Genomic DNA, 12,296 nt, shown 5'->3' with positions numbered 1-12,296 from the left:
CTTCTAAGCTTTGTGTGCTCATACCACACAAAAAATTTCCAGAGTTTTGTTTGATGAGGAAAGTACAGTTAAACCTGCTTATAACGAACCTCCATATAATGAATTCCTGGATATAACGAAGTTTTTCTATTCCCCGCCGTTACTCCATAGAAGCACATGTATTTGAGACTTCTACGTCACGAAGTGGCAGCGGGAGACCCCCTCGAAATAACGAATTTTCCCCGACGACAACCTAGAGATTTCGCCCCAAATTTTGTCATTTTTGCGCGAGCACCTTCGCCGCAACAGAATGTGAAGCGGCGGTGTCGCGCTTGGCGTGCTCGAATTCATGGCGACTGCGAGGCGAGAGCGAGCGCAAATGTGCGTCCGTGCGAGCGTGCGCGAGGCGGGCCTGCATCCCTCGGCCTGGTGATCTTGCCAGGTCGGGAGTCCCGGACGATGTGCAGATGTGCGATTTTTTATATGTGGACAACTGCGCTGTCACAACTGAGGAGATGACGGATAAGGTTCTGGCAGAAACTATCCAAAACAGCAGTGACAACAACGGACTTTGGGAGGAGGACTCGGCACGGGAAATGCCCTCCGCGAAGGAGGTGCTGGACGCCATCGACCTTTCGCACCGCGTCGCGGGCTCGCTGGACGATGATGGAGCAGCGTTGTGTTGATTGATGTCATACAAACGGACAGTGCTGCCGTCCATCATGAACGAACAACAAAGCAAAAATCACGCAGTTTTTTACCGCGAAATAAATGTTTTGGGTGAGCTCTGCCGTCTGTTACCTTTTTGCTTACTTACCGTATTTACTCGAATCTAACGCGCACAAAACGGGTGCACATTACAATCGAGGGCGCGTTAGAATCGAGTAAACACGGTAAGCGTTTCTTTTTCGAATTTTTGTGCCGAACCTGCATATAACAAAATCTTTTTTATAACGAAGTTTTTCAGGAATTTGTCAATTTTGTTATATCCAGGTTTAACTCTAATCGGAAATAATTTTGCATTGAGACCCTAGAGGGTCAATGGGACATAAGCGTCCCACTTTTTGTAAATTATTTAGTGTCAGTGGGACAAATATGTCCCACCTTTTTGAAATAATTGGCTTGGTGTAAAGAAGCAAAATTTCTCTTAACTATTTCTAAGCACCTCATTTACTCAGAGCACACAAAAAAATGTCGCAGTTTCACCTGAAAGGCGAAGCATCAATTGCGATAGCAAATTAGTAGAGAGCTATACGGAGTAAGGATAGTAGTTTTATCGGCTATATAAACTTAGACATTCAGTTACTAATTGAATTAACAAGCATGTTGTCAGCGTGCACAAGCAAACATGAATAGATCCTATTCGACAACCACAGACAACTGCTGTGAAAACGCTGGTGTGAGCAAGCGCACCAGCAGCAGCGAGCGAATGTTCGTGCGGTCTATCGCTTCAACGGAAACTGAGCGGTGAACGCACAGCACATACAAAGTTATGAGCCATCTGCAGATCGCTTTCAAGATACGGTGTGGGCGACCACCACAGCCGGCCAAAGTACAATTATGCAGTTGCGGGCAGAGTAGAAGGTGCCCCCCACTCCTCCCTTCGGCTGTCTTCCCGCTTTCCTCCTTTTGCGTGCCAGACTGAGTCGCCAGTTCTCATTGCGCCATTGGTGCCGCAGCACGTTGCCTCCCCTCCCTCCCACCCCTCCACGGCCTTTCGCGCGACGGTCGCGTTTGCTCTCCGCCGTGCGTTCGCTCTCCGTGAAAGCGCGCATCCCTCGCGCGCTTTCACTCGCACATAAAGCATACGGCGCGCGGCGACGATTTTATCGCCCTTGGAATTTACACGGAACCTCACTCGCGCGCTTTCACTCGCACATACAGCAAATGGTGCGCCGCGACAATTTAATCGCCCTTGGACTTTATACGGAACTTCACGGCGATGAACCTCACGACGACGACAGCAGAAATCCGCTTGAAGTGTCCATGTAATTGCTATTGCAATAAAAATTTCCAGTCTTGTAAAAAAAATATACACTGTCCTACAAAGGGTTCACTGAGAAACATCAAAAGCAGAGTACAGTTCATTGCACCCCAGATTCCTACCTGCAACTGACCAACTTCGCCTTCGCGCATCTTGAGCTGTGCCTGGAGTGACTCGATGAGTGAGCTGCCGCCGACGCCGCGGAGGCTCTCGTACAAGGAAGTGTGACGACTCACTGGTCCAACACTGAATGCGCTGTTTGCCACGCTCAAGTCATCAGGCAGCTGCGTGGTTTGTAGTGTGCCATTAGTCTTGAAAGATCAGAGAGAAACACTAAATCTGTTTACAATGATAAAGTGAAATCATTTGTCTTTTTTGCGTCGCTTTAAGCTAACAAGCCTAGTAATTAGTAATTTCACATTATATAGAGTTTGAAAGTTATGCTACATTCGACTGGTTGCTTTCAAGTGCTCTATAGTGTCCTAATGTTGCATTTCGCATCCTAATTACAGTATCTTCAGTGTGCCATGCTCCAGTTCAGTGTGCTGGGAGAAGCTCTTGCCTTCATGTTAGGAGCACGGCTGTGCTTTAACATATTTCTGGTCAGATGGCCGCTGCACCTTCAGTTATTGGTACGGCATCTCGCAGTGCCAACTGCGGTACCTTTTGCGAGAGTTTTGTGCGAGCACCTTGTGCATTTGCCAAGTCTGTTTGTGACAGAAGCAGCGCTGACATGTTTCTGCTTCCAGGTTCAGATTTCTCTGACAAATGACCAAAAGTGTCGCTTGGGTAGGCATCCATTGGCTTCAATCTTGAGTTGGCTCCACCTGATTGCAATCCGAGACAGAGCACAGCCTGAACCAGTCATATGTACAATTATTTATCAGTGACATAAACTGTGCTTTATTTACAACTCGAGTCAAGTAAGCAGGTCTAAGTGCAATACGGACCTTGTACCAGTAATGTTTAAACAGTCTGAGTGCCACGGCAAGATTCCAACTCACTGGATTGCAGTTGAAGGTGTCACTGACGGAACTGTAGTGCGACGCTGTAGGTGATGGAGTGTTTGAATTTTCAAGCCTCTTCTCTCGCTGGAAACAGGAAACAAGGAACAAGACACTGTGAATGGCCGTAAGCTTCGAGAAATGTCACTGCATTGCACAAAAATGTATCAACATTAAAAAGTGAGAAGTATTTACTTATTGGGGTTCTGCACTATGGTTTTTATTTCCTTTGCTAATACAGCAAGAAATAAGTGAAAATAGGCAGATAAGTTTTCATTCATATAAATACTTAATGATTTCTTTGGCATATAATCACGTAAGGATTACTAGTTATTTCAGTGACGTGTCAGACAGGTGAAGTCAATGTAACATTTTAAATCCTTCACATTTCCTCTTCTATAATGAATGATTTGATCTATGAGAGCGATGTGCAAGCTGTGATGTAAATTAGGCACAATCGGCAGAACGCAACAAATGTTGCACAAATTAACCACAGCAACAAACATGCAAAATTATAACAGGTACGCAAATATATGAAGAAAGGAAAGCACAGTAGAATAAAAAAAAAAAAACCTTGTTTAGCGATAGTTGTAAGTGATGTTGCATTTTCACAATTTCATCTTGACCAAAATCAAATTGTGGTCTCACCAAGTGCAAGGTTACTTTTGAACACCTTAGCAATTAAATCCTACACTAAACATTCCCTGCTTTCATGCCACAACAATTTATTTTCCTCAAATCCAATCTCAATGTCAGCTTCATTTCTTCTCGTGTTTTGCCACACGTTATAAAATACTGAACTAAAAAAAAAAAAAGGACGGATACTTTCTTGGTTTTCAGTGAAAATCTAGGTTCTAATGTCACATTTAACTCAGGCTTCATGAACTTAAAAAACTTGATGGGCACAACACAAAGTGAGAGTACTTACTGAACAACACGCGACAACTTTGCTCTTGAAATTAATGCACTGCAACTGAGTGCAGTAATAATAAGAGCACAGACAGCTCACAAAACAGTACCACACAGCACCCGTGGAGTACCCGATGCAGTTAAGAAACATGCTAAAAATTCCAGAGAAAAGTGACCTGCCACAAGACCTCACCTCTGCTCGGAGCTGTTCCTGAAGCAAAGCATTCTTGTTGTGCTCGCTGGAGAGTTCCTCTTGCAAGGCACTCAGCTGTGCAGACAAGGCATCCTGGTTGAACAAGCAGGAGAACAGTGTAGATGCACTATCAATAAAGATCAAGGAACAAAACAAAAAAAAATCACAAGAATTTGATTCCTGAAGAATTAGCATAATGCATACATATATCTGATGTCCAAACTGCACCAAGGAACTCCTGGCTTCCTCATGCAATGCAAGCATGCAGCACATAGAATGAAAACAATGGAAAACAAGTGTAGGGGCAGCTGTGAGCTCTGGATTGATGTGCTCAGGGTAGCATACAAGTAGTCTGCACTGTGCTAATCGCAGGACCATGATTTTGGCCTCGTGCGGTCATCACCCCTTGCTCCTGAGCTTAAATGCCTCACAAAAGTAGACTTTACTCTGCTGCACAGTTTTCAGCTTCAAAACTGTGGCTGGGGGTCAAGGGAACACAAGAACAAACCGTTGTACTTACACACCAAGGCGACAACATGCATGACCAAGTGCTGATGGGTGATGTTCTGCGACGTCATGCGTGGACATCTATTGCTACAACCCTAAAGTGGCCAGGAGTGGCAGTGCTGGCTGCCAGATATTGTGTTTAACACATTCACTGTGGTGTGGCTCACTGGCCGTGTCATGTTAGTCGTTCCTTGAGCAACTGTGAAAAATTCTTGTTGTTTCTGATTGCAAATGCTGTGTGGTGCCATCTCTCTGGAGCACGAGAAAGATGCAATAGTGCTAGACTCACCAGTGAGTCACGATGAACTCGAAGGATGCGATGCGTGGCCGACCAATAGGTCGTGAGGCGTAAGCTCAGAAAGTGCTGTCACAGTGAATGTGTTAACAAAAGGCTTAAACTGAGACAGAGACATCAGAGCTTACTTTTCTTGCTCCTTGTGCAATGTTTTGCTTATGCGAGGGCTACCAAAATCTGTCCTTGACCAGTCATGTACTTCTGGATCTCCCAACAACCACTCTCTCCACATTTAGAAGGCAAGTGAATGCCATTAAATCAAAGCAAGATGACAAACATTCAGCCCCTAATGCTGCAGCTGTTGTCATGTGATACGAATTCTGCAAAGATGCTGGAGCTTTTTGTCTGTGCATAAAACTATGGATAGCTTACATGAATATATCGATGATATGAGTATCATTTTCGAAGCAGAGCGGTGGCAAATGCCACCAAGCTAATCCTCTGCACAATATTTTATCTCTGCCCTTAATATCCACAAATGGCAGTAACAAATCAATGAATGTTTAAGAACTTCCATTTTAAAACTTTACAAACTGCACCATGCGTCACAGCACACCCTTTGTTGACAAACACGAAGCTTATGTACACTTGTAAATGTGAGTGTCTGGATAGCTCACCTTCTCAGTCCTGAGGGATTTCAGAGACTGCTCAAGTCTTGCTTTTGTCGCCCTGAGGTTGCTTTCCCTGAAAGAAACAAGAATTAATGTTGCCAGAACTGAACATCCACACAAACCGCCAAGCATCACCACTAAAATTGGGCAACTAGGAGGATTCAAGCGTAAGTTGTGCTTGACAAAGCACACTCAACAATCATCAAATGAGTTGATGCTGCCATTTAGTCGAGAAAGCCTGATGACCCAACTTGATTGTGAGTCAACTTAAACGATGCTCCACACACCATTAACAGATGCCCGACTCTATTGTGCTAAGGTTCTGACATGTCAATTTAGTACCAAAACGTTGCCTTGGTCAAAGACTCCATTTTCTTCTGTTCAAACCAGACTGCCTTTAGCCAACAAACACTTAGTGAACCCTTGACCGTAACACAAATTTCATGTTCATCAGTTCAGGAGTTGTCTGATGAGAGCATTTCTGCATTTCACACCAACCCAGATCGAAAAAGTAGAGTTGGCTTCGAGGCAAAGCTTCCACATAAGGAAGTTAGCATTGGTGTGAAAAACGAAGGCTAGTAAGTGCCAGATGCGAACAACTAAAGGAAAAGAAAAGGTTTCAGAAAGGAATGTAATTCTACCCAAATTCCTACCTGCGCTCATACTCCTCCAAGCTGCTTTGCTGTTCCCTAAGAGTGTCGCATTCAGAAGCCAGCTCCTGTTTCTCCCGTCGCAGAGCTATATTTTGTGCCTCAAGTGTCATGAGCCGCTGTTGTAGGTCGGCGCACTTGTCGCTCAGGGCACGCTCTCGCTCGGCTAGCAGCGTTGCGTGTGTCTGGGACTCATCTGTCAGCAAGACGCCAAAAACAAGAATGAACTGAATTGAAACAAAAGAGCACAACATGCCTGCAAGCTAAACACTAGGAAATGTGAAAACAAGCCTAGGGACTCTTTTTTTTCCCAACTAGTAGTTATCATATAATATCCCGACACGTCGCTTACCACCTGTCTCCTGGAAATATTTCAAATTTCAGAAAGTACACCAAGAGGTTACTGACCCCCTAAAAGCAACACAGACAACACTGTTTTATAGATTTTGTGTGCTGATTATGGGCAGCTCGCAGCAGTTGTAGTTGGCACTTCAGCACTTTTTGTTTCCTGCACGAGGGTTCTTTGATGGGATAGTTTGTTTACGTTCAACATGGCAAACAGTGCAGACGATAGGACAAGTGACACAGACAGCACACGCGATCCGCTCATGTGATAATTGCAGCTGTGATCTGACATGTTACAAAGTCATGTTAGAAAAAGGCAAGTACATGTAGAAACAAATGCAGAAGTGTGTCAAGGTGGTGCATACTCATGTTGGTACGAACAGTGCTGAAGATGGGATGAAGTCAATAACACACATTGTGCTGATTAATAAAAGCAGTTAGTCATAGTGCTGACAAACGGGTTGTTACTCAGAGATGCGTGACCCATATTTACTTTACTTCACCCCATCTTCTCTGCTGCTCGTTCTGAACAGCAAAGAACAAAAAAAAAAAAGAGAGAGAGAGATAAAACTCACTCAGTCGATCAGTGAGGCTCCGTTCCACCCTTTCCCAGGAAGCAGATTGCATGCTGAATGTTGATTGGAGATTCTCAATCTGACGAAGGAGGGGCCTTGTGGCTGTGGTAAAGGAAGCATCGCTATTCACAATGCATGGAATGATAATGCCAAAGGAACATCAAAATGTGATAAGAAAAATTTACAGAACATCCATGAGTTGACAATAGAAGTAAAGATATTCGATCTCGCTCTCTTTATCATTTTCTGAGTTTATTACAACTAATGACTTGACCCAATTGGTGTCTGAGAGCACAAGATGGGACTGCTCTTCCGCTAGGAGTCATTATCACGTGAACTTTTTCGTTTGTACCCAGATTTTTGTGAAGTCACCCAGTCATTGGACATAGATAAAGCTTGGATTCCTGTCAGAGATAAAACTAATGGCTTTAATAGAACCACACATCCCTTCTAAACTCTTAACAAGTAAGCGCTGGAAGGAATAAAGAAATTTGAGTGCTAATAAACAAGAGACACCGCCTGTACGCGACAGACTATTTAAGAAATCCCAAGCAGAGTGTTTTAGAAGAAATGCGCCACATAAGCTACAAAATTAACCAAGAGATCAAAGTAAATAAACAAAATTACATTTCTTTGTTTGATACAAGACTAAAAGAAAACCCTAAAGATTATTGGAAATTTGTAAAATTAACAGCAAAGAAATGACCACAGTCCCTAATTTATTAGTCGATGATAAAACAGTGTCTGACAATTATGAGAAAGCTTGCTCTCTTAATTTGTATTTTGAATCCGTGTTTCCTTCCACATACACTAGTCCACTTCCTGAAATGTGTGAAATCGCCTACGAAAATATGCCCATGATTACTGCCACTTATAATGGTGTTCTGAAGCTGCTTGTATGCACAAAATACAGTACACTAATACAGCCCCATCTCTCTAATATGAGTGTGCTGCAAAATAATTGAACACATCATCTACAGTGAAACACCATCAAAGCAATAGTTCCTTTTCAAATGCCCAACGCAGATTCAGGCCTGGCTTGTCATGCAGGACTCAACTGGTAGAATTCTGCCATGATCTGTTTTACTCTTTTAACTTAGGTTACCAGGTCGACTGTGTATCTTTGGACTTCCAAAAGGCCTTTAATACCTTTCCTCATGCCCTGCTATTACATAAGTTATCTGCATTCATCCTGCTATAGTCGATTGGATCAGAAAGTATTTGACTGAACGAATGCAGCATGTTTTGATCAATGGAGCTAAATCAACTGGTATCACTGTAACTTTTGGCGTGCCCCAAGGGTCTGTTTTGGGGCTGTTGTTATTTTTAGTTTAAATAAATGATATTGTGTGAGGACTTCAGTGCGAAGTACAGTTATATGCAGATGACTGCGTAATTTATTGAGATATATAAAATGATCATGACGTTAGCTCCTACAGAGTGATTTAAAAGCAATTCAAGGGTGGTGCACGAAGTTTGGCATGTCTTTAAACAGTGCAACATGTCAACTCGTGTCTTTCACCTACAAACGCCTCCCTGTGAGATCCCAAAGAAGTTGGATGGACTGCCTCCTGAACGGTTTGAACATAATAAATATCTTGGGGTGCACATTTCAGAAAATTTGACATGGAATAGACATAATGAATATCTCACCTTAAAGTCATCAAGAATGTTCAACCTCATTAGACACAATTTTCAGAATGGCCCAAAAAGTGTAAAAGAGTAGCTTTACAACACAAATGTTTGCACAGTAAATCGAGTACGCTTGTGCGGCTTGGGACCCTCAAATCTCTTATCCTATAGACAAACTTGAACACATTCAAAACCACACAGCCAGGTTTGTTTCTGGAAATTACAACTTCCCACATCAGTATTACATTATTCAAACAAAACCTTGACTGGCAAGCACTAGCACAACGCCACTTAGCAACGAAGTTGGAACTTTTTTTCTGAATTTACTCTGGCCTCACAGGAATAAACAAGAACTTGTACATTTTCCCGCCTCATTTCATTTTTTTTTTTATGCTGCGTCTCTACCTTGCTGTCTGCGTTTTTGAATCAGCTCATTTTAGGCTTGTGTATTTTCTTTTCGCTACAAATACCCTCCCCCCCTGCAATAGTGCCCTTGTGGCACTGCAGGTACATGTATAAAAAAATGAATAAATTTTTTACACAATCTTAAGCAAATTATTTTACAAGTAACAGTTAATTTTCTCAAGCATGCAGGACCACAGTGAAACTTTCGTGACACTGTGAAGTGGGAAAGTTGGAAGTGATCTATAGCAAGGCACGTGCAAACAGATGAAAACATCTATGGATTAACACAGGATGACCGTGTGAACACGAGACTGTTCACGATGCTCTGCTCTACCTCAGTCATCCTCATCTGTTGGCACACCGCTTATGATAGTTGCACAACATTCTTTATAAGGAGAAAAAGGTTAAACAAAAGAGCAATTGCATAATCTTACCAGACGAGAGGTTTTGCGTTATCTCCTGGTTCCGTGCCTCGGCCTCTTGGAGTTGCTAGAGCAGAGAGCATAAAATTAGAATTTTTTTCTAATTTTATGCTCTTATATTAGGTAAGTAAATATTGAACAGCCATTTGATGGATAAGATTGATCACCGCTTTTGAACACTGGGACAACTTTGCTTATCTTCCAGTCGTTAGGAATTGTACTGCTGGTTATGGACCGCAAAAATATAATTTTTAGCGATTGACTAGTAAGCAGCACTTTAATGCTTTTGATGACTTTAGCAGGAATGTTATCAGGACCGGGAGCACTGGCGACTTTAAGATTGTCGTTTGTTGTTCATTGCTAGCTTGTCAAAGCAAATATTAAAAGAGAACTGAGCCTCTTGGCACATATGCTCAAAGTTTCTGGCAGGCTATTCTAAGATGTGCCAAGTAATCTTTGTGAAGCAAAATGGGTTTATCCTTCCACTTTGGCGTTGCAGAAAGAACTGAGCTTTTGTCAATCCTTGAAAACTTGGCAATTATCAGGCAGTTCTTTCCAACCTGAAAGCGACCTAGTCTAAACGCCCTTTCAATTTCACTGCTGTTAATCCTAATGCTTAGCTTTTCAGCACAGACGACTCAGATTGCATCCAGCTCTCTCCATTTGCATCAGGAATTCCAAGAAAGCTAATTACCACTTATATGGAATCTTTTGCCCGTCCCGTTCATTTCGATATCACGAGGGTTTACTGTAAATCTTGTACAAAACCCTGCCCAAACTGCAAAGCTAGAAAACATGCTCAGCGGTTAGTGTTTCTGGCTCTCAACTGCACATGGCTGCAGCAGCATGAGTTTGATCTTAAGTGACAGCGGTAGGCAAAGCTTAGTTTTTCTTTTCGATACAGTGAGCGTGAGGCTAAAGGTGAAAAGATGGCCTGAACACAACATGATAATGATGTTGTAACAGAACCAACCGATGGAATGATAAATGGGCATAGCAAACCCAGTTAGTCATTGAAACAAATTTTCACTTTTCAAGCTAGAATGACGAAAATTTCAGGCATAATGTAACTCTATGTGTTAGTCTAAATATACTTTTGTAAATCCTACAATTTCCAAATGGTTTAAGAACTTTGTGTATTCCTTCAGACAAAGACAAAGTTCAGGCAAACCCAGTTTCAAGCACTTAACTGCAGTTACAGTAAAAAAAACTGTAAGAAGTAGACAAGCTTGATTGTAAAAAAAAAAAATCGCAGCATGTATACATAAAGCCTTCTTAGAAAAGAAAAAAAAGAAAATAAGGATGTACTAATCATATTTAAATACGAACACACTCATTCTAGTCTATAATACAGTTGAACACCGACTTTACGAAGTCGACGGGGAATGTCAAAACTTTCGTAAAACCAGGAATTACGTAAAATCGAAAAATATGAAAACACCTTGGGGTTAAACGACCAATATACATAAGTGTGACTTCGGCCGTACCGCATGGTACCATACTGGGGCCGCTCTTATTTTTGGCGTACACAAACGACATGCTAGTAGATAATGTACAGGCCTGTATCAAATTGTTTGCAGATGACTGCATCATCTACCGAGGAACTGTTTCAATAGCAGATGAAGAATTACTTCAAGATGACTTAAATACGGTAGCAGGTTGGTGTGCTAAGTATAATATGTGCTTAAATACAGTTAAACCTCGATATAATGAACTTCAAGGGGTGGGCAGGTTTGCAGGCGCGTCTCCTTTTCTAGCACAGGTGTGCATGAATGTCAGCGTGGCTGAGTGCATACGAAGCCCATGCGCTGATTTACAGGTAATCTGCCGCGTGTGCAATGAGTGGGCGTGCCAAGATAGCGTGGTATCGTGTGCGCTGTCTTCCCGGGAGTGCGGCTAGTACTGTGGTCGCCTAACCTTGAGTTTCGGAAACGCTTGAAGAGAGAGGCAGACAAAACATTTGCTCCCCGCTGCTGGCGCTTTTCATGATAGCGCTGTCCCACTGGGGCAACACTATTAGCAGTGGTGGAGTGTACACAAAAGCGTGGCTGGCTTCGCTTCATACTACTGCCGACGAGAAGATTTCGTCGACACGGTGTGAAACCGTATCTTTCATCGCGAACTCTCAAAGTCAACAAAACGGATTTATTTCTCATTCAAACTTACTTTTTCTGATGGCTTGATAATTCGGAAAGCTATGTGGCCCCTTCCATGTAAGAAGAAGCCATCGGCGACTGTACTTATTTGCATAAAAGGTCGAATTTCAATATAGCGAAATTTTGATATAACGAAGCAAATTGCCGATTTTACTGACTTTATAAGGAATGTTCCTAAATTTCAGCATACATACAATATCAGCAGGGTTGCAGTCAAAAAAGTACCAGAATGTAAGCACCAGGGAATTTACTTGACGGAATCTATGAATTAGAACTGACACATCGATCAAATGGTGTCCAAGGCTAGCAAAACATTTTTTATTTGCAGAAATTTTAAGTGTGCAAGAGGAGAGGTGAAGGAGACGCTTTACCCTCTAAATGTGTGTTCAATACTTGATGCATGCATTATCTGGAACCCCAGCTCAGAAACATCTCGCAGATAAAACAGAAAAAGCTTCAAAACCAGGCAGCCCGATTTGTCAGCAATAATTATCATCCTTTTGCCAGTATGTCAGAAATAAAGGCCACGTTACAATGGGAAACGCTGCAAACTAGAAGACAGAAACTTTGATTAAAGTTTTTACACAGTATTTATTATAATGGAACAGGGATTAATAAAACAGATTATC

At 42.3% G+C, this 12,296-nt stretch overlaps 1 protein-coding gene across 3 annotated transcripts in view; it reads right to left on the bottom strand.

Moving 5' to 3' along the window:
• LOC119452997 (TATA element modulatory factor) overlaps positions 1-12,296 on the bottom strand; it is a 45,162-nt gene that overhangs the window by 9,095 nt on the left and 23,771 nt on the right. For 2 of the 3 annotated variants that reach the window (XM_049667471.1, XM_049667472.1), the window contains exons 16-22: positions 9,524-9,578; positions 7,053-7,154; positions 6,136-6,328; positions 5,489-5,555; positions 4,070-4,162; positions 2,968-3,054; positions 2,086-2,274 (exon numbers count right to left, since the gene is read on the bottom strand). In XM_049667471.1, the coding sequence (XP_049523428.1) occupies positions 2,086-2,274; positions 2,968-3,054; positions 4,070-4,162; positions 5,489-5,555; positions 6,136-6,328; positions 7,053-7,154; positions 9,524-9,578 (786 nt within the window). The remainder of the gene's footprint in view (positions 1-2,085; positions 2,275-2,967; positions 3,055-4,069; positions 4,163-5,488; positions 5,556-6,135; positions 6,329-7,052; positions 7,155-9,523; positions 9,579-12,296) is intronic. The other variant, XM_037714970.2, reaches the window with a different exon arrangement.

This window comes from Dermacentor silvarum, chromosome 5 (genome assembly GCF_013339745.2).
Source record: "Dermacentor silvarum isolate Dsil-2018 chromosome 5, BIME_Dsil_1.4, whole genome shotgun sequence".
NCBI classification, from domain to species: Eukaryota; Metazoa; Arthropoda; class Arachnida; order Ixodida; family Ixodidae; genus Dermacentor; species Dermacentor silvarum.
The sequence above is the reverse complement of the archived record's forward strand: the minus strand, read 5'-3'. Positions and strand labels throughout refer to the sequence as shown.